Source organism: Danio rerio, chromosome 15, assembly GCF_052040795.2.
Source record: "Danio rerio strain M-AB ecotype USA chromosome 15, GRCz13ab, whole genome shotgun sequence".
In the NCBI taxonomy this organism is placed as follows: domain Eukaryota; kingdom Metazoa; phylum Chordata; class Actinopteri; order Cypriniformes; family Danionidae; genus Danio; species Danio rerio.
Window position 1 is genome coordinate 1,590,310 of NC_141035.1, and position 23,677 is coordinate 1,613,986.

At 40.4% G+C, this 23,677-nt stretch overlaps 1 protein-coding gene across 1 annotated transcript; it reads right to left on the minus strand.

The window, feature by feature from the left end:
* Positions 1 to 306: 306 nt before the first annotated feature.
* On the minus strand, positions 307 to 22,452 carry ppm1lb (protein phosphatase, Mg2+/Mn2+ dependent, 1Lb). The gene is made up of 4 exons (NM_001320183.1): positions 21,831 to 22,452; positions 5,739 to 5,913; positions 3,968 to 4,129; positions 307 to 2,259 (listed from the first exon to the last, which is right to left on the minus strand). Exons 1-4 carry the CDS (start codon positions 22,194 to 22,196, stop codon positions 1,916 to 1,918), a joined length of 1,047 nt encoding a protein of 348 aa, NP_001307112.1. The 5' UTR covers positions 22,197 to 22,452; the 3' UTR covers positions 307 to 1,915.
* Between the last annotated feature and the right edge of the window lie 1,225 nt (positions 22,453 to 23,677).

Consider the following 23,677-nt stretch of genomic DNA (forward strand, 5'->3'; position numbering starts at 1 on the left):
TTAACTTAAAATATTTTAGTAAATTCAAGGAATCATCTTTGAATATTTTTTTCAGTGTGTATATATATATATATATATATATATATATATATATATATATATATATATATATATACTTGAATCGCCGATAGCTCCAGATATTCAGCATGCCAAATATCTCACAGGCATCGGCGACTCATCGGCGATTCTCTCAGATCTCGTCTTTGATAGTTCACACTGTGTGGTTGTCACTCACGAGCACAGATTTGCCTGTGATTTCAGGCATTTGTCGGCGATTTCTCAAACCCTGTCGGCGAGTCAAAATCACGCAGTCTGAACTAGGCATAACTTGTCTCCTCAAACAAATCTTCACTGGACTCAAACCCGGTCGTCACGTTCAACTCCTTGCATCTCAAATCTGCTGCCGTATGAGGCCCCGTTTACACTAATGCGTTTTAGTTTTAAAACGCATAAGTTTTGCTACGGTTACATTATCCGTCCACACTACGCCAAAGTTCTCGAGCGCCGAAAACGGAGCGTTTCGAAAACGCTGGAGAGGCTGTTTTCATTCTGAAACGCAGCTGCTCCGTCTCAGTGTGGATGGGGGAAAACGGAGACATCTGAAAACGGAGGCGGAGCTGCAGACGTTCACCTATCTGATTGGGGCTTTTCCTCAATTTTAAGTAGCCTACACACACAGTCTCGCATCCTCTTCTTGTAAGTTCAGACTTCGCAAGTTTGATCAAGGCTGCAGTCTCCCCCTTCTCAGTTTGATATGGAAAACAGACTATATACCGAGGACACGCGTAAATAAAACGTAAAAATAAAATGTAAACATGATTTAAGGAACTGACTATTTTCATTTTAATATTAGCAACTTAACAGGCAGCAGAAATGTTGAGGCGTCGTGCTGCATATATGAGCGTCATCTTCACTGTGTGCATATTTATAACAAAACGGAGCCGATAACAACTGCCTCCTTTCAATTTCAGTGAAAATACGAAACACAGCCTCTCTTTTGCTGAATATCAGTTTTAATAATCGATAATGGCCATTATAAAAGTATAACATACAATAACTTTATACATTATAGGAAATAAAGGCAAGCGATCAGTCAATGTACATGGATTAATCATCAACTTATCTTTGCGCTCAGCCAAAACACGTTACCTGAGAACAAGTAATAGATTCCAATGACCAAAGTCAGGGAATATGTCGTTAGATAAAGACAACAAGATGAATGAAACATCCCGTTTAGCAAATATAGTGAGATTAGATCCAGCGGGAGATGCTTGATGAGCAGTCCGACCAGCACAGCTCTCATCTGGGTAGAAATGCTGCAGCCTGAGAGTGTGTGTGTGTGGTCACGTCATGTGCGTTTTCAGCGTTTAGGTGTGGATGGAAAGCAGTTCAGAAACGCTGGGTAAAACGCAAGTGTGGACGCGGATCGTTTTCATTCTAAAACGCTGTTTTAAAACTAAAACGCACTAGTGTAAACGGGGCCTGAGACAACCCATGGGCAAACAGTGGGACAGCCGTCCACATGGAGGTAAGCGGTCACCTGGTAGAGCGAAAAGCAACGCCTCATAGCGTTCATTTTGAAGATGAAATGCAGCCATACGTTCCTCTGACAACATCATTCGTGATCTCCATGAATGTTTACAGGGCTCTGTTTTCAGACTGAGCCTATGTTGTTCATTTACACTGTAAAACAAAAACTTTCAATTTTTTTCTCCTTAATTTTAGCGGGAACTCATTTTTACTCAAGTTTATTTGGAAGCATATCTTATCTCATATCTAGTAAAACACTTCACATGTTCTATTGTGTTCATCTGATAATAGAAACTCATAATGGTTTAAAACATTAAGAATATTTGGGTGAACTCTCCCCTTTTTTCATTCATCCAGTCACTCGTTTGCTTGCATGACATCATTATTAGTCTTTATTACCGGCTCTCTTCTTAAACTTGACCACCATGACGGTGATGTTGTCTGGGCATCCGCGGTAGAACGACTGCAGGACGATGCTTTTAGCGCCGAAGTGAGGCTCGTCCAGGCGCTCTTTAATGAAGTGCACGGCCTCCTCGTTGCTGAAGGTGTCCCAGAGGCCGTCTGACGCCAGAATCATGAACTGCGGCTGAAGTGTGTCCAGGTCAAAGGTCATGAGGTCGGGGTCGGGGATCAGCACCTTCAGCTTCTTGAGCGGAAAATCTCCCAGAGAGCGGGACATGGAGAGGACGCCCTGAACCCGCCACGAGCCACTGAAGCTGATGAAGCCTCCTGCGGGTTTATTAACACACAATTACACACAAACACACAAATACATAAACACAAAGCAAATACAAAATTACACACAACAAACAAACACATACAAATACAACACACACACATTACAAACACACACACACAGAGTTATATACGCATACAAATACACATAAAAACACAGACGCACACAACAATACACAAACAGACACAAACAAACTATACACACAAACACAAAATAAACACTTACACACACACACACACACACACACACACATTCAAACAAACACTTACAGACACACACATACAAACAAACAAACAAACACACACACACATATATACATACACACAGACACACAAATACACACAGATGCATACACAAACAGACACACACATATAAATACACATACAAAATATTCAAACAAACAAAACATGGAACTCACTAAATAAACAGATACAAAACACAAATAAATACACAAACACAAAACACACACACACACACGCACATAGAATGTCCTGATCTCGCCACTGATGCTGATGGAGATCTTCACACACATACAAACATTAACACAAACGCAGACACACACAAATATACACACCCACACACACAAATACAAACAGACAAGACACACATATACATACAAAGATGAACATGCACGCACATACATACAAATCACACAAATGCAGACGGACACACATGAATACACACAAACAGACACAAATACATACAAACACACACATACAAACAAATATATATACACAAACAAAAAAAACACACACAAAACATAAATACACAACAAACAAACACACACATACAAATACAAAATACACAAAGAAACATCTCATACGCATACAAATGCACACAAAAACACGCAGACGCACACACAAATTTTTTATCGATTTATTGTTCTGGCAGGGTCGCTTTTAGCTTAGCTTAGCATAATGAATTGAATCGGATTAGACCATTAGCATTTTGTTCGACGAATGTAAAAACAGAGTTTCTATTTAAAGTCTTCTGTCATTACATTGTGTAATAAAACCAATGAAAAATGAAAAATTACTCATTTCTAGGCCAATATTACTAGGAACTATACTCTCATTCTGGTGTAATAGTCAAGAAACTCTGCTGCTGTACCATGACTGCACCAGGCAGAGTTATATTACGCAGCGCGTTAGAACGGGCTACTTTCAGACGGCGCCTTATTAAAATAATCCAGGATTTTCCGGCGATTTCATTACACAATGTAATCACAAAAGACTCTAACTTTAAACAGGAAAATTCTCAAAACTCTTTTTTAAAATGCTAATGGTCTAATCCGATTCAATTCATTATGCTAAGCTAAGCTAAAAGTGATGCTGACAGAACAAGAAATCGGCTGTATGGATTAAAAAATGGTTCAAGTCTACAGTTTAACTTTAGGAGGCTCATAAAATTTGCATTCTTTTAAAAAGGTGGAGTGTTCCTTTATTATGATTATTATTATTATTATTGTTAATAATAATAATAATAACAATAATAAAAGTTATAGTAGTAGTAGTAGTAATAATAATAATAATAACAATAATAATAACAATAATAATAATAATAGTAATAACGATAATAAAAATAATAATAGCAACAGCAAACAACAATAATAATAACAACTACAATTATAATAATAATTATAATAATTAAAATCTCAAAAATACAGACAAAAATAAATAACTTCAGTGGTCTTCAACTGACCTGCCTTCTTGATCCTCTTGCGCTCTTTGAGCTGGTAGGGTTTGTGGTCATGTGACAGCGGGATGGCGTTTCCATCTTTATCACACAGAACTGCTCGTGAATCTCCGACATTTGCTACGGTGAGCTCTTTCTCCGACAGCAGAGCCACCAGACACGTGGTTCCTGATGGAGGAGCAAAACACACGAGCAGATGGAGAAACGCTTCAATACACACCACAAGCAGACAGCAGAGAGCACTGTAGGCTAGTGTTTATCAGCAGATGGCGCTCTAGGCTAGTTTTATAACAGCAGGTGTATATCTAGGCTAGTGTTTAACAGTAGACGGCGCTTTAGGCTAGTATTTAACAGCAGACGCCGCTGTAGGTTAGTTTTTTAATAGTCAATGGCACTGTAGGCTAGTTTATAACAGCAGACAACGGTCTAGGCTAGTGTTTAACGATAGACGGTGCTCTAGGCTAGTTTTGTAAAAGCAGACGGCGCTCTGCACTAATTTTGTAACAACAGATGATGCTTTATGCTTGTTTTTAACAGCAGACGGCGCTCTAGGCTAGTTTTTAACAGCCGACGGCGCTCTAGACTAGTTTTTATAAGCAGACGGCGCTCTAGACTAGTTTTTAACAGCCGACGGCGCTCTAGAATAGTTTTTATAAGCAGACGGCGCTCTAGACTAGTTTTTAACAGCCGACGGCGCTCTAGAATAGTTTTTATAAGCAGACGGCGCTCTATGCTAGTGTTTAACAGCAGAAAATGCTCTAGGCTAGTTTTTATAAGCAGACAACGCTCTAGGCTAGTGTTGAAAACTAGATGGCGCTCTATGCTAGTGTTTATAAGCAGACGACGCTCTAGGCTAGTTTTTAACAGGAGACGGCGCTCTATGCTAGTGTTTAACAGCAGACAACGCTCTATGCTAGTGTTTAACAGCAGACGGCGCTCTAGGCTAGTTTTTAACAACAGACAATGCTCTAGGCTAGTTTTTAACAGCAGACAACGCTCTAGATTAGCTTTTATAAATAGTTGGCGCTCTATGCTAGTGTTTATAAGCAGACAGCACTCTAGGCTAGTTTTTAAACAGGAGACGGCGCTCTATGCTAGTGTTTAACAGCAGACAACGCTCTATGCTAGTGTTTAACAGCAGACAGCGCTCTAAGCTAGTTTTTAAAAGCAGACAATGCTCTAGGTTAGCTTTTATAAGCAGTTGGCGCTCTTGGCTAGTTTTTATAAATAGTTGGCACTCTATGCTAGTGTTTATAAGCAGACGGCGCTCTAGGCTAGTTTTTAACAGGAGACGGTGCTCTATGCTAGTGTTTAACAGCAGACAACACTCTAGGCTAGTGTTTAACAGCAGACGACGCTCTATGCTAGTTTTTAACAACAGACAACACTCTAGGCTAGTGTTTAACAGCAGACAACGCTCTAGGTTAGTTTTCATAAGCAGTTGGCGCTCTAGGCTATTTGTTATTATCAACTGGCGCTTTATGCTAATAATTTTTAGCAAACGACACTCTAGGCTAGTTTTTTATAACAGCTATAGGCTAGTTTTTGACAACAGATGGCACTTTAAGCTAATTTTCAACACAGATGCACAGACTTCACCAGATGATCATGCTTGTAACAGACAAGCGAATCTGTACAGAGCCCTGACGATTGGCTATTTTCCCAGGAAAGTGGGTCTTCCTTTACTATGGCGGCCACAATGAGCATTGCAGTTGTAAAGTCTGTAAATAGTCTCCACATATCAAATCTTTGCTCTGCCCCTGCGCTGAGCTCTCACCTGCTTCATCATAGGATGCCGTCAGTTTCTCCAGAATCTCTCGGTCCATGTTGAGGATCTGCTGTCGGAGGATGGCCTGCCGGCTGACCGCGCTGTTCTCCTTCTGCCGCTCGTAGCGCTGGAGCTGCTGACGCAACATGATGGGCAGATGAGCCTTAGCGTACTCCGCTGCTGCCTGAGAAACACACCACAATTAAACATCTCAATGCAGTGAAACTACACTATATGCCTACCATAAACTGACTAAATGCAAAGATCTGTTTTATAAGAGGTTTAAACAGTTGTGGTGAATATAATCAAACTCTATAAAAAATAATCAATACATTTTTACCATTAATCACTCTTGATAAAATCAGTCTGCAGAAGCACTTTGATTGACATTCTCCCTATGTACGTATCATCAGAGGGGGAAAGCCCCGCCCACTAGTGACCATCTCTCCCTCATTAGCATAAACAGCCCTGAGTGAGCAGCAGACGTCCACCATTAGTTTTCAATCTGCCACTATGCTGACACACAGGCATCTGTAGCTCCGCCCTCTCCTGAAAAGAGCACAATCTCATTTGCATTTAAAGCGACAGTCACCAAAACACCACAATTAGGATCAAAGGCTGAAAGGGTCAGTTTCAGAGAGCTAGAGAACATGATCTGTGTGCTTTTTTGAGCTGAATCTTCACACACACACACACTCTCTAGAGACATCAGATTTGTAAAAACAAGCATGGTAGGTCACATTTAAGCATGTGCTATTATAAGGCAAATTTAAACTTCAGGCTACATTAGAACATTAAAATTCTAATACATTAAAAGTAGGCAGCATATCCGAATAACAACAGCAAACACTTTATCAGCGACCTAAAAGCACAAACATTTCTGTTTTCCCCCCAAATTCCCAAAGTTTATAAATGATCAGCTTAATTGTCTTAATTAATTTATGAAGCTTTTAAACAATTTATATCATCACGATACAGAAACTGCTTTAATAGGTATAATTACAAAAAATAAATAAATAAATAAATACTCAGTGTATTGCTTTATTGCATACACGTTCAGAGAAAATAACAGTGTTAAACAAATTAAATTGCAAAAGTATTAAAAAGTATACTATATAATGCATTAAAGGTGCTGTCTGTCAGTTTTTGACTCTTATAAAGCATAAAAATACTATGTTTGCAGATAATTCAGAAACATGCCAAGTGAACATTCTTGTTTGTCTGAAAAACAATGCTGTATCCCGATATTCTGCTTTGAAAATGTGCAGTTCATGCCAGAACGTCTGTCTTTGTTTTGGTCATTCAACCTGCCCAATGCCAGTTTAGCCAATTATATTCCAGCACCACTGGTTGCCTTGGCAGAAAGCAGCGTATTTCATTCATCTAGTCATGAAGGCTCTTAAAGTATGCATCCACAACCGAAATGGGCCTCCAGTGGCAGACTCCAAAATGAGATGCAGATTCAGAGTTCCACATGAGGTTATTAATTAGCAAAAATTATATAAATATTACGAGCGTGTCCTAACAACATGCCACGTGATGAGATTTGCAGTGATGAGCAGTGTGGCTGTTTGCACCAGACGAAACACGACAGAAATGTAAACACAGCCATTCAGAAACACAGAATTGTGCACTCACTGCACTCCAGCCAAATGGTAAGGTTTATAACCTAATGAATACACATTACACCTCTTTAACATTATTAAATGTAGATGCTGATTCACTGATATGTGTGGGTATCACTAAGCTCTGAAACACAAGACAGTTTATTTTATTTTCCAGATCTGAGGGGAACTATCTGCTGCTGCTTTTAGTGGTATGGCAATAAATGTGATGTAAAATGGCCTTAAAACTCACATTATTAGCATTTAACACTGAATAAAGCTCATGAGCTGTACCTGAGCTGATCATCGTCAGATTTCTGTGGTCATTTTTGAGAAATAGAATCCGTTTTTAAAATAGAGATTTCAGGTGTTGGTTGGGACAAAAACTCTTTTTAGTATGGAAAATATTCCTTCTATCACGAGCCGTTGCTTTAATATAAAACGCGACTTACATCCGCCTTAAATCTGCCTTAAGGCTCACTACACACAGCTGTTGATGTCATCAATCTGGCAACCTGTGCTTGCATGTGTTTTGAACCAGGTGTGCAATACCTATTTCAACCACTGGGGGTCAAACTTACATACTGCACCTTCAAAATCAGCAATGCTGAAGAAGGAAGATTCATTATGCTGTGTTCACACCAGACGCGGAACGCGCGGATAAATCGCACTATTCGCGCGTAAATAGCCGCGTGAACATTTGAGTTTACTCGCTTCATTCACGCGTCAAACCCCGCTTCATTCGCGTGTCAAATTCACTTCAGAACAGACGCGGATTCGCGTGATGGGCACGGCTTCTGTCGGCCCGGTGACTCTAGCTTCATAGCTAAATGGCTAACATGGATTTTATGAAGAAAATAACAGTGTTTATGTGCTTTATGAAGACTGAAAAACAGCGTCGATACGTTTAGGGTCGTGTCTGAGTCCACTACATCCTTTCAGAGGTGCATCCAGCTCTGTGAGCTCATAAACTCCTCCAGAAACTGAACCTGGATGACGGAGGCTTTCAGCGGAGCTTCTGACTGAGCCCAGCCCAGTTTGATGAACTGTTGTCGGTGAAGGCTGGAGGATTTCCCTCGGAACACCGATAACAGGTTCTATGTCACAATCACGCCCCACAAGAGCAAGCTTCTGATTGGTTAACGCAGCGCGAATGTACGCTGAAGTTCAGATTTTCGAATTCGAGAGATTCGCGCGAAACGCTCGTTAAGCCCGTCAAACGCGCAAAATGCTCAATTCGCCCCGCGCCATTCGCGCAATTTGCGTCATTCGCGCCAAGTCATTCGCGCGTATCGCGCAGCAGGATGTCTATTTGTGCTTTTGCATTAACCTAACATGAAAATCACTCGCGATTGACGCGCGTGCCGCATCTGGTGTGAACGCAGCATTACACTTACCAGGGTCATATTAGTCAAAATTAGTCAACTCTTAACTCTGTTACTAAAATAATTATGAATTGTAATCAGATTACGACTACCATTTTTACAATTTTAGATTAATAAAAGCTTTTGTAGTTTTCATTAAATGCACTAATGTTAATAGTTGATGGCACAGTAGGCCAGTTTTGTAACAGCAGACGGATATCTAAGCTAGTGTTAAACAGTAGATGGCGCTCTAGGCTAGTTTTGTAACAGCATACGTATATCTAGGCTAACAGAGTAGTGTTTAATAATCCCTACTGAACAGTTTTACCTTACAACAGACCAATAAATTTATAATCAATATTTCAGCATGCAGTAGGCCAGATTAACATATATTATATATATTATACATATATATTAACATACATTAACATATAAAATATGCACGCTTGAACTACTAAACAATTAAATCAACAAGCATTTCCCTGTTATGAACACATCTGCAAATACAATGTTAATACCCTTAAAAAGCACTCTAAATGTTTAAATTATAATCAAAAACACAGTATTTTGAAGTGCCCATGATATCAATATTGTGCATGTGCATTATTATGATATATTGAATTATTGAATATAGGTTTATGTCTAGAGCGAAGAAGTCTTTAAGAACGCACGCAGTTTAAAGCCAAGCATTGTGCTGTCCAAATAAACCCTGGTAAATATCGCTGTAGTGGCCTGACATGAGATCCTCGCTTAGTGCAGAGGACTGACGAACCTCACAGGAATATTAATTACACACACACACACACACACACACAAACACAAACACACACACACACACACACACACAGACATCAGTGCAGGAAGAGTGAGAGACTGAATCCAGCCGACAGACAGAGAGATGCTGAGCACTTTGTCAGATTTCTGCTCTTCTGTGTCCACAATGACAGAGAGACATTACACTGATCCAGGGTCAGCACTGCAGCTATTCTCTTAAAGGGCACCTATTATGCAAAAATTAATTTTAAAGCGTGTTTAAACCCAGTTGTGTGTCAGCAGTGTGTGAATATAAGCAGCCTCTAATGGTAAACATGTATTAACTGTATTGTTTATAATCAGACTTGATCAAAACAGTCTGCAGAAACACTTTGATTGACATTCTCCCGCTGTACGTATCATCAGAGGGGGAAAGCCCCGCCCACTAGTGCCCATCTCTCCCTCATTAGCATAAACAGCAGCCCTGAGTGAGAAGCAGCCGTCTGTCCATTGTAAAAAATAAGATAATTAAACCATATTAATGCAAAAGAAAGCAGGTAAAAAAACATACAGTGTGATAATATAAGGATGATCGAACACACATGGTTACTGATAGACCCATGAATAATCTGTTAAAGAATGGTTAAAGTGAAAGCAACTGGCGCTGCTTACAATAAGTCAACTCTGGAACTCTTGAAAGCAGCAAGACTGTGGGTGCATGTTCCTCCCTTTTTGTCCATTTGAAAGAGAATCGATCGCATCAGTTGTGTTTCTAGACACAGTTGCTTCACAAAAGGAAACGGGAGCGCGTATGCGTTAAAAAAGTCGCGCGTATCACCTCAGCTGTTAGCGCAAGTGATTGTCCTCTCTTTGCTCGCGAGTGTCTGTCTTACCCGCCACCGCCGAAATCTACCCGCATCTGGTGGGTGTTAACGTAAAGCCCTAACCATACATGATAAATGCGCTATATAAATACACATTACTTACTTGCGTAACCTCATAATTACGGTGTTTATTCATAGTGCCATTATTGAACACACAAACATTGTGAATAACCAGTCGTATGACTTCTGCCCCAGTGTCCACATTTGCCACCTGTTGCTGTTTATGTCTGTTTCTGAAGAATTATTGGTTTTAATGAACATACAAACGTAAACAAAAAAGGGCAAAGGCAAATGTATCAGTAGACAAGTATAGCAGCAAAAGGCAAAGAGAAAAAAAAATCAATAATTAAATAAATGAAAAATAATAATATAATTAAATAAATAAAAATAATAATAATATAATTAATTAAATAAAATAATAATATAATTAAATAAATAAATAATAATAATATAATTACATAAGTAAATAAATAATAATAATATAATTAGATAAATAAAAAAATAATAATAATATAGTTAAATAAATAAAAATAATAATAATAATCTGAAGAACGTTTCTGTATTTTCAGCCATCGCACCTGATGACCTTCAGTCTGAATGAGGTGTAAGGGATGTTTTGACCCTTCCTGCAAAACACTGATAACTGAGGGATGTTTTTGTAGACGTTGTGTCTTTTGGGATTGAGTTGACCCAGAGGGTGTAAAATTTGACTCATTACGTTCACAATCACAGAAACTCTTTATCCGCTATATATAGTCAGGTAAAAATGTTTTGACATGCAAAGAAATTTGATTCTTTCATATCAGAAGGGACAATAAATTATATATACAGTAAATATGAGTAATATTACACTAGTAGCAGTGTGATATTGCTGTATATCGGCACTGGGCACTAATGGCCCTTTTCAACTGACTGGTACAGTACAGTACGGGTCGGTACGGGTCACAGTCTTGCGTTTCCACTGCCTAAAGGGTACTAAGGGTCCTTTTCTGAAAGGATCGGGTGTCGAAAAGACACTTCTATAATCATGTGCACGTTATTAACATTACCTCAAGAAGTTCCTTATTTCAAATATAGACGCAATCGCGAGCTCCCTGGAGAAAGTGAAACCGCTCACTTTTAGAAGTTTTTTAAACTTTTAGACGGGCTCGTCAAACAAAAACAGGACACTGCAGATTATGTTCTTCTTGGCTTTGTGGCTGTTCATCAAGACGATGACAAGGTTTGATTGAGCTCAGGTCAACCATGGCTTGTTATCATGTATATTTTATAATGGTGTCTCGGCTGTGTTTTTAAAAATAGCGGTTCTTTTGTTTTCATTCTCCTGCTTCTGTGAGTGACGTATCTCTGTAAACCAATAGCATTCAGCTGTGCGTCTAGCTCCGCCTTATGGTAGACTTTAGGCCTGTTGGTACCCTTTGCAAAGGGTGACCTAAAGTGGTATGGTACGGTTTTGGGTATCCATAAACGTGTAGCGAACCAAACCGTACCACTCAGCCTGTGCTCTCGAGCCAATGCATGCCTCCCAGCAGTGCCAATGTACATCCATATCGCACAGCTACAAGTGTGATATTGCTCATATATTGTATATAGGATTTATTTCTTTATTTTTATTAGGATTTGTGTGTATTATCACAGCAAAACGCAAAAATTGAAGCACAAAATACCCAAAATTAGCAGATTTTCAGATATCTATTTTGTAAATGTCCCAGTAAAACACTGGAGAGGCTGATCACGATCACAGTGTGTTTTTCTGTGACATTACAATTAATGGCTTCATAAGGACATGAGGGCGAGTAAATGATGCCAGAAACTATGTTAGGATGAACTATTTCTTGCAGTTCTCCAATCCGCTGGAAGACTTTCAGCTCACTTCACGTGTTATTGATTGAGATCAGAAGAAGTCCATCCCTCTGACAGATGTAAATATTGAGTGCATATGAGTGTATTTATCAGGACACGAGCGTCCGTCTGAATGTGCTGGAGTCAATCCTGCTGTGGCCTTCCTTTCATCCTCTGACAAACTGATCCAAAACTGATTTTCACAACTTTAACCAGAAACAGACAGCTAACACACACACACACACACACACACGTTTGTTTTTGTGAATTGTGGGACATTCTATTGGTTTTCATTGTTTTTCTACTGTACAAACTGTATTATCTGGGCTTAATTTGTACTGGAACACCTCTGAAATCTGATCCGGCACCTCATTTTACCAATCCCCCTCCTTAACCACCCTCCTCCTTCGTCGCTGTTCACTTTCACTTTCATCCGCAACAATCAACACTCCTGGCTTCTAACTTATGTCCATGACACCTGTCCGCCATCCAACGCCCCGCTACCCCCACCGCATGCGCGACACCTCTAAATCCTCGATTAACATGCCTGATCCGTTATGAAAATGTTCTCATAATTCACCACCGTCTTGTAATACATGTGTTATACCGGTGTCATTATACAGATTTGTGGCCTGATATGTCACAAAAACACATACACAAACACACACACACACACATCTGTTTACTGGTTTTGTTAGTTTACAAAGACAAAAAATTGTATGATGAACTCTATCAAGTTGGGTTTTAGGACCATGTAAATCACCAAAACAAGTACGCGCACACACACACACACACACACACACACAAAAACCACCCAAGATGCCAGCACATATACACATACATACATGCATAAACACACACAACCACACACACAAGCACAACTACACAGAAAAACAACCAGAAATATACATACACACAGAAACAAACACAAATGTGCACAACTACACACAAATAAGCAAATATACACAAACACACAAACCACGCAAATGCAATCACACACAAATCAAAAACTACACACACATACACACACGCAAATATACATATACGCACAAACACATATATTCACAACTACACACAAATACACACACAAACATACGTATACACGCAGAAATAAACACAAATTTGCACAACCACACCCAAATAAGCAAATATACACAACCACACAAACCACGCTTACACACAAATCAACACAAATACACACACATACAAATGCACACACTGTACGTACACACATTCAAACCGATTGCTTTTAATTACTGTTATTACTATTGCTATTATTATTATTATTATTTCTCCATTCTGTTGGCTGGAGCTGTTGAAGATGGATCTAAAGCATCCGCAGCAGCTGCGTTTCACCTTCTCCAAACTCTGAAGAATTCACTCGGAGAGCCAAACATGTGCTGGGCAGAAACCATAAGCCTCTTCATCTTCAGAGAAACACTCAAGTTTTGTGTGGAAAACGAAATATAACAACTGAGGATCCATGATCCCACCAACTATGAGATGAATGAGACACACGAGGGTCTTTCCAGCTCAAATGAACCACATTTCTGAAGCTTTGCGGCTCAAATTTAAGATTTCAATATGTTTAAATGAGGGAGGACAGAATTAATAAATACTATATGTCTTTATTTATGTCAAATATATTTATATATGTCAGATATTTATATTATTTCATTTATTATATTATTTTATTAAATATTATTAAAGAGTTCACAATTAGCTGATGATTGATTATAAAGCTTGTTTGGCATGAGAGCCCTGAGCTTATAAGATCCTCGAGCCCGGGGCTCCCTCCCGTTTGCAAGAAGAGAGGGGAGTTTAAGCTCAGGTAGATCTGGAGAACTCCCCTGCTGTAGTAGCTAATGAACAGATAGTGATCGCTCTTAAGAGATTACTATTTACTAGGAGCATTTCTATGGTGCTGATTTTGATTAGTCACTTCAGTTGCATGTTTTTGGATGGTGGGAGGAACCCGGGGGAAACCCACATGAGCACCGGGAGAACGTGTAAACTCCACACAGAAACGTCGGCTGGCTTGGTAAAGACTAGAACCAGTGACGTTCTTGCTGTGAGGCAACAGTGCTAACCACTGGGCCACCGTGCCACCCATCTAGGAAAGGAGGAGGAGTAGGGGTGGAAGGGGGGATTCTTCAAAATGAAGATGGCTGTTATATGGAACTCAGGGTTTTTATAGTGGCTGAAGAATCGTCTGATTGGTCAATTATAAATTGGACAATGCGGGACCGGCTGCAAGCAATCATAAGCACGTGATCCTCTCCAAATTAGTTAAACTTCACTTATTTATTATATTATACAACTATCTGAATAAGCGAGTTTGAGCTACTTGTGGAGTAAGTTAGCATTAAGAAACTCGACACAGAGGTACACAGAAACATAGCAACCCCACTGCCAGCTAGTGCTTCAGAAGTGTTATTGTTAGATTAACACAAGCGGCACGCAAAAATATAAGTGCAAATAGGCATGCAACGGTTATAAATTTTGGTTGTACGATTATAGTCTGGGGCCACGTTTACACTAGTGCGTTTTAGTTTTAAAAAACTGCGTTTTAGATTAAAAACTATCCGCGTCCACACTAGCGTTTCCCTCAAGCGTTTCTGAACATACACTACGCCACCAAAAACGTATATCACGTGACCATTCGCGCACTCTGGGCATGTGCGTTCTAGTATTAACAGAAAGCATGAGTCTCGCTCTGCATTTGGTTATTGTTAGTCAACAAACGCCGGTTGAACAATGAACGCGATGGCAAAGAAAGCAAGAGAGGTGTTATTGTGGACAGACGACGAGGTCGAGTTGTTACTAAACGTAACAAATGAATAACTGCAAAATGGCGCCTAAAACAGACAATAGTGCAAACAACGCTCCCATTTCTGTGTCCTTGTTGTTGTTTACAGTGAAGGCTGGTCTGCTGTCTTCCGGTAGCGTTAAAGCTATGTGTTATAGTCATGTGATAGGGGCTTGACGAATAAGGGGAGAATACGCAACGACACAAAAGCCCCAATCAGGTAGTGAATCTCAGCAGCCCCGCCTCCGTTTCCAGACGTCTCCGTTTTCCCTCATCCACACTGAGACGGAGCAGCAGCGCTTCAGAATGAAAACAGCCTCTCCAACGTTTCCAAAATGCTCCGTTTTCGGCGCTCGAAAACTCCGTAGTGTGGACGGAAGGTGTAACCGTAGCAAAACCTATGCAATTTAAAACGAAAACGCATTAGTGTAAACGGGGCCTGAGAAATAATCACGGTTATCACGATTATTATGCATTCATTAATTTTCAAACCCCACTAATTTATAATAAGATTATATGATATCCTTATATTTTACAGTGTTATTTTTTGCTACTCAGTAACTAATTAAAACAGCACAAAATAATATAAAAAACGAACAATAGTAAACTATTCTCTGTGCTTAAAATAAGTGAATGTTTTTGACATTTAAACAGACATAATTTTACACCGTAAATAAATGACAGAACAATAAATAAATAAAAATAAGAAAAAATAAATAAAAACAAGAAAAAATAAATAAATAAAAATAAAAGCAGTATTTTTCTAATGCAGGGCTTGAAATTGCCGGTGGTCCCAACAATAAAAATTTAGGAGCATCCACCAAAAATTAAATGTGCGCTTAAAAGGTGTCCTTAAGGAAAATTAGTATCGAAAATGTCATCAGTTTTCTCCGAAAACATACCTCTAGAGATGCCGTTGACGTAAAATTTTCACTGGATCCATAAATCCATAAATGCAAAGACAACAAGACTGATTAGTTTACAAATGAAGTTCTGTGTGAGAAAATGAAATGACGCAGGGGAAAAGTATTGAACACATGAAGAAAGGGAGGTTTAATTCGGCAGTGAACGCCCAGACAGCAGCTGAAATCTCTCAGTAGTTCTTCAGCAATTCTCTGCCCTTCCTCAGTGTAAATGAATATCAGCTGCTTCAGTCCAACTTCTACATTAGCAGGAGGATGAAGATGAAACCATTTCAGCAAGACAATGACCCAAAACACGGCCAAGGAGACTCTCAGATGCTTTCAGAGAAAGAAAACCAAGCTGTAGAATGGCCCAGCCAATCACCTGACCCGAATGCAATAGAGAATACTGTCAGGGTTCTGCCACTCTGGTCGTGTAAATTCTTGTTTTGGTGGCAGAATCCGGACACTAGTCATGTCTAGTCCTGTTGTGCTCGGCTCGAGTTTTCTTGGGTCGAGCACTTGTTTCTGTCTCTGTGTGCGCGCGCGCTGTCGTTTGTGTACAGAGTGTGCGCGCTCCCGCTTGATGCGGCCGTGCGGGCTCTGCGTGCCTCGGTCGCGCGCGCTCTTGTACTCGTGTTTGTGTTTTCGTCTGTCTGCAGCGTGGTGTTTCATTCCCAGCGTCTCAGTCTAGTTGGTTTCGGTTTTGTTCGGCGCTGGGATGAAGCATGCACGCTGTGTGTGAGCGAACAGTGAGTGTTTTCATTCATCGTGTGCTCGTGTCTTGCATCTGTTGTCAAAGCAAGTGGCTATGTGTTCACATTGTGGTCACGTGCTTTTGTCGTGTGCTTCAGTGTTGCGCGTGTGTTGTCATGAACATGAGGTTAATGAGTTCTCTCATTGGCTGCGTGTTCTAGTCTCGTTTTATGTGAGCGCATGGCTTGTGTTGTCTCTCTGTGTCATGCGCTCTCCCGTCTATTGTCTAGTCCCACCCTCCTTGTTAACCCATAATTAGTTAATTATGTTCAACTGTTTGTGTGTTAATTTCCTACAGTTTATAAACCCCTCATGTCTGCTGTCCTGTGTGAGTTCGTCATCACATATTGTCGTGCCTGCCCAGTCAAGTTTGTTTGTTTGTTTGTTTATTTGTTTTATTAGTGTTTTCCCACTCTGGGTAGTTTATTTAGCATTTTATTTTATTTTTATTATTTAATAAAATCCTATTTACTCTGCGCTTGGGTCCTCGCTCCTTTTCCCCTCACCGAACGTGACAAATACAAAATGAAGCTCAGATTTGTTAGACGAGAGCCACAGAAGCCTCAAGATTTAGACACTCTGTTGAAGTCTGTGATTCACTCACACCTGAGCAGCGCATGTGACTTCATTAAACACATTTCAGTAGTTCAGCACTTTCTCCTTCACATTACACTGTTATTACACACAACTCATTTGTCAGATTTGTTTGTTTTGTTATATTTTTATGTTTGTATTGTTTGGGTTTATACCTAAATCTGGTTCAATGTCACGTCAACAGCTCCTTTAGAATACTTATTTCCCCCACTGTAGGCTTTTATGTCTGCCGTTGGTGCACGCTTGCAGCTTTTTGATTAGCCAGGAGGCTTTAAAAATTGGCAATAATCACATGCAATGATCGTCATCCTGGTGTGCAGGAGCTTTAACACCCACACTCATTATCCACACACTCCCACACAGCGCTTACTAAGACTCGCGCCCACACGTCATCAACAGCTCACACGTGCTCATCTACATGCACACACTCACCCACACACTCACCAGGCCTGAAATCACACAGAGGGCTGCACAGTCTGCGATCATCACATCACACACTGCAGCAACCCTGCAAGTGCAATTAAAACCACTACACACATCAGCGAACAGTAAAGCTCTGATATCTTAAAACCTATTATGCCCCTTTTTATAAGATTTAAAATGAATCTTTGATGAGTGTGTGTGTGTGTGTGTGTATGTGAAGTTTTAGCTCAAAATAGCACACAAATAATGTTCTCTGCTTCTCTGAAACTGACCCTTTTAGGTTTTAATCCTAATTGTGGCGTTTTGGTGACTGTTGCTTTTGCCTTGTTGATGAGGCCAGAGGTCAGAGGAGAATGGCCAGACTGGCTCCAGCTGATAGAAAGGCAACAGTAACTCAAATAAGCACTCGTTACAACCGAGCTCTGCAGAAGAGCATCTCTGAACACACAACACGTCCAACCTTGAGGCGGATGGGCTACAGCAGCAGAAGAGCACACCGGGTGCCGCTCCTGTCAGCTAAGAACAGGAAACTGAGGCTACAATTCACACAGACTCACCAAAACTGCACAATAGAAGATTGGAGAAACGTTGCCTGCTCTGATGAGTCTCTATTTCTGCTGACACATTCAGATGCTCGGCTCACAATTTGACCTTAACAACATGAAAGCATGGATCTTGTATCAGCGGTTCAGGCTGGTGGTGGTGGTGTAATGGTGTGGGGGAGATTTTCTTTGGGTCCATTAGTACCAACTGAGCATCAACGCCACAGCCTACCTGAGTATTGCTGCTGACCATGTCCATCCCTTTATGAGCACAGTGTCTCCATCTTCTGATGGCTACTTCCAGCAGGATAACGCAGCATGTCATAACGCTCAATCATGTCAGACTGGTGAACATGACGATGAGTTCACTGTACTCAAATGGCCTCCACAGTCACCAGAGCTCAATCCAATAGAGCAGCTTTGGGATGTGGTGGAACGGGATATTGGCATCATGGACGTGCAGCCGACAAATCTGCAGCAACTGTGTGATGCTATCATGTCAATATGGAGCAAAATCTCCGAGGAATATTTCCAGTAGCTTGTTGAATCTATAACATGAAGGATTAAGGCAGATCTGAAGGAAAAATGGGGGTCTAACCCGGTAATAGTAAGGTGTACCTAATAAAGTGGCCAGTGAGTGTATGTAACTTGACATACAAATTATGAAAGTGTATCAGCGAGCATTGTTATTTATTCCTTTGCGCCAGTCTTGCTTTGAGCACTTGTGAATGAAACGAACACAATTCTGCATGGCTCAAATAATAGCTTTGTTTATAAAGCAAAGGACACTAAACTGTGCAACATGCTGCCTATTTTACATGGCACCAATTTGATTTCTCACATCATGAATCCTTAGTAGTGCTGCCAAGTGCTTCTGTTCGGGTCAAATTACATAAACTTGACCAGCCGGTTTTTCCTTCGACACAATGAAACTGAAGTCTGCCTACTTAAGAATACAAACAGTGCTCGTGTGAAGCCAAAACAAACACTAGTTACTCTCATTAAGAGCTGTGCTTTATGAAAACTAAATCTTCAATTGTTGTTTTTCTAACATTTGTGCATGGGTGACACGGTGGCTCAGTGATTAGCACTGTCTGGTTCAAGTCCCGGCTGGGTCAGAGTGCATTTCTGTGTGGAGTTTGCATGTTCTTCTCATGTTTGTCGTAAGGGTGCTCCAGTTTCCCCACAGTCCAAACACATGCACTATAAGGGAATTGAATGTGAATGAGTGTGTATGGGTGTTTCCTAGTATTGAGTTGCACCTGGAAAAGGATCCGCTGTGTAAAACATATGTTGGAATAGTCGGCGGTTCATTCCGCTGTGATAAATAAGGGACAATGCACAACATTTGTGCATTTAGCAAATAACCTAATCGATATTTGTTAATTATACAGCCTTCAAAACTGTCATATTATTCATACTACAGGGCTGCTGAATGCTTGATTCTGATTGGCTGAGGAACATTCTAAGGTGTGCGGTTATTTTTAAATAAACATTACCGCATTACAGTGCTATTATATATATTATATCACTATTATTTCACTGTATGTGATTACAAAACATGTAAATATTCATTCATTCATTTTCTTTTCGGCTTAGTCCTTTTATTAATCAGGGGTCGCCACAGTGGAATGAACCGCCAACTTATCAAGCATATGTTTTACACAGCATATGCACTTCCAGCTGCAACCCATCACTGGGAAACATGTAAATATAGGTAAATAAAATGTTTTATAAGGCTAAAAGGTTTAGAAAGACAGTATTGATAAAAGTTAAAGCTGGAGATTCTTAATTATTTGTGTGTGTGTGTGTGTGTGTGTGTGTGTGTGTGTGTGTGTGTGTGTGTGTGTGTGTGTGTGTGTGTGTGTGTGTGTGATTATTTTAAAGTGGTGTATAAAGTTTTATAGCTGGTAAAATTTGACCATGCAAGCATTGTGCCCTAAATGTGTACAGACCTCATGAAAGCGAGAATAAATGGTTACTTTTTTTCTCATATCTGGGTAAAATGGCTAAAATTGATAGCCTGTCATTTTGACCTTTAAATCAGTAAAAGTGTTAAAGGTACAATTAACCCAAAAATGAAGAGTTACTCATTGTTCACTCACCCGCCCTACCCTCAAGTGTTTTAAACCCTGATGAGATTCTTCTGTTGAACATAAAAGACGATATCTTGAATACTAAAGCCACTGACTTCTTCAGTAGGAGAAACAAACACTAAAAAAGAAGTCACTGGTTTCTGACATTCTTCAAAATATCTTCTTTTGTGTTCAACATAAATGCTTGAAGCAAGTTAATGGTGAAATATCCCTTGTTAAACTATGACCCGTGTTGAAGAAGTCAAACTACACACAGGTGTTTACCTCTGCTCTGTGTACAGTACGTCAAAGATGCTGAGGATGTGTGCGTGTCAGTGGTTTTTGTGGTGTAAAAATGCTTTTATAGCTCGCGGATAAAGATTCCTTCTCACTATTTACTGTCTCTCCAGCACATTCATGAGTTTATTTCTTCTGTTGAATGTAAAAGCAGGTACTTTTTTAGAAATCTGAAAACCTTGATGACTTCCATAGCACGAAAAACAAATAATAGAAAAGAAGAAAATTTCCGACATTCTTCAAAATATCTTCTTTTATGTTCAACAGAAAAAAATAAAACTCTTAAGGGGTGAGTAAACTGAGTAATTGTTCATTTTTGTGTTGACTATCCCTTATAGCACCGGGTCATTTAAAAAAAAGAGGTCATAAACTCAGGGGCGCTCCCAAGGGGTGGCCAGGGGTGGCCACGGCCACCCTTGTGTAAACTCTGGCCACCCCTGTGGCCACCCCAATATGATAGTTGCTGATATTAATAAATAAATGAATAAATAAAATGCAGCCACTGAATTATTGTGGATTGATCAGCGCCACTGACGAAGCTGATTCACTGAGATTGCACACTTTTTATTAAGAAATTATTATTTTTGAAATGAGAAAGTTGTGTTTCATCTGATTGAAAACCACAAATCCAAAATAAATCACTAGATGCATTTTGAAATCTGCTTTTCAAAATTTTGTTGGGTTTTGTTTGGTTTATTAATTCATTCATTAATCATATTCATTATTCATAATTCATTAATGTTGGACATGGCATATATTGTATGTTGTACAAGAAATAACTTACCTGAAAGAGGTTTTAGACTAAATATTGATTTTTATTTGGTTTGCACTTGTACTTGCGGAATAAATTACAATATTTCAAGAGTAATTATTGGAATTCATTAAAACTTCATTATTTATTTTACCAAAAACAAAAATATAACATTACTCCTTATTCACAATATATACACAATTCATAATTTTTTTGTGTGCCAGCCCAAGATTTGTTGTGGCCTTACTTGGCCACCCCTAAGAAAATTTTCTGGGGGCGCCACTGCATAAACTACTACAGCAGGGCTGCTCAACCATGTTTCTGGAGATCTACCTACCTGCAGAGTTCAGCTCCAACCCTCTTCAAATACACCTGAACAGCGCTTGATGATTCTATTCCAGGCAGGTGTGTTTGAACAGGGTTGGAGCTGAACTCTGCAGGTGAGTTGATCTCCAGGAGCAGTTGGTCACCCCTACACTGCACACAGACAGAGAGAGATGCGTACCTCTCCTCCGTGTCCGTCGTAGATGCTGAATATGGCGGGGTGGCTGCGGTTGCGAGTGTCGGTGAGGATGTCGAAGCGGTCCTCCATGTGATCTCTGCGGCCCTGGATGGAGTAGACGGCCGCGGCGCCGCTCCGGAGCTGCCAGGTGTTGGAAAGCTGCTCCTCCGGCGGCCCGTCCCGCGGCAGCAGCGGCACCGGCAGCCCCGGCCCCGCCGCCCGGCCCCTCAGCATCTGCAGCAGTCCCTGCAGCTCGCCGGTGTGGAAGATGAAGCTCCAGAGCGCCAGACTGAAACCCAGCAGCAGCAGACCCCCGGGCCGCAGCAGCACACAGCGCAGGGTCCTGGCCAGCAGAGCCAGCGGACTCATCCTGTCCACACACACGCGCGCACACGGAGAAGCTGGACTAATGAGGGCTGCACATCAGAGGCTCCTGCACTCCTCACACCGCATCAATACTCGCTTATTCAGCTTCCGAAATCATCAGCATATCCTATTAATAACACGCGTATACGACGGCTTTCCCGTCAAAGGTGCTGAATTGCTTTCGTTTGGTCCTCCGACACGGCAGCACTGCGTGCAGGTGTTCTGTGTGTGCGCGCATGGCGCGTGCACTCAGCTCGGTGCCGCGCTCTCGTGCTGAAGTTTGTGATGCAGGGTTGCCAAGTCCGCGGTTTTCCCCCGCTACTTTTAAAGGGGGAGTTCACCCAAAAATGAAAATTCTGTCATCGTTAACAACAAACTTCTATTGTTACCAAACCTGTTTGAGTTTCTTTCTTCAGTTGAGTCTTCCATATTGTTTTTCCTACTATTGGAGTCAATGGGCCTACTATTTACCCTGGATCATTATTTTAATTTGTTTTAAAGCCTTGCTACAAGCCTGCCAAAACAGCACAAAACTATAAAATTAGGCTATCTTTAAAGTCTGATTGCCTCAAAACTCTTAATACTATTGACATATGAACACATACATATTGTTCGCTGTGTCTAAACTGAAAGGAAACAGAGACACTGGTTGTGTGATATGCAGGTATTAAAAAGCCAGCATACTAATAGACTCATTAAGGGATCCTTCACCCCAAAATTTAAATTCTGTCAATATTTGCTCTCTCTGGTGCCCATAATCTCTATTAATTTATTACTATTCATCTATTTGATCTTAATAAAACAGCAAATTATTTGTAAGGTAATGTGTATTTCTATAGCGCATTTAATGTGTATGGTCATACACCCAAAGCACTTTCACAATCATGAGGGGGGTCTCTCCACACCACCACCAGTGTGCAGATCCTCTTGGATAGCATAGGCATAGCCAGCAACATTACAGAAATGTCCAGAAAAACACCAAACAACATCCTCAAAATGGACCATTCACCTTCAGAAGTGTCACAATAGCGGAAAAGAAGACATTCCTCCATTTCATGCTGACTTTAATTAATTTTCTCAAAACACTATGCATGTCGGCTGTGCTGTCAAATTAAGGAAACATAGATAATAGAATGTTTATAATTATTAATATGCAGTTATTTATATATGATTTTATATATATATAAATTCATTTTCTTTTCAGCTTAGTCCCTTTATTAATCAGGGGTGGCCACAGCAGAATGAACCACCAACTTATCCAGCATATGTTTTACACAGCAGATGCCCTTCCAGCCGCAACCAAACACTGGGAAACACCCATATACTCTTGCATTCACACATACACTACGTACAATTTAGTTAATCAATTCCTCTATAGCCCATGTGTTTGGACTGTGGGGGACACCCGGGCAGAGAAACCCACGCAAACACAGGGAGAACATGCAAACTCCACACAGAAATGCCAACTGACCCAGCGACCTTCT

Excerpts from the sequence above, each read along its gene's own strand:
- ppm1lb (NM_001320183.1), bottom strand. The coding sequence starts at position 22,196 with ATGAGTCCGCTGGCTCTGCTGGCCAGGACCCTGCGCTGTGTGCTGCTG. Across the intron at positions 4,130-5,738 it reads GGCATCCTATGATGAAGCAG|GAACCACGTGTCTGGTGGCT; the intron begins GTGAGAGCTCAG and ends CTCCTCCATCAG. Across the intron at positions 2,260-3,967 it reads CAAGAGGATCAAGAAGGCAG|GAGGCTTCATCAGCTTCAGT; the intron begins GTCAGTTGAAGA and ends ATAAACCCGCAG.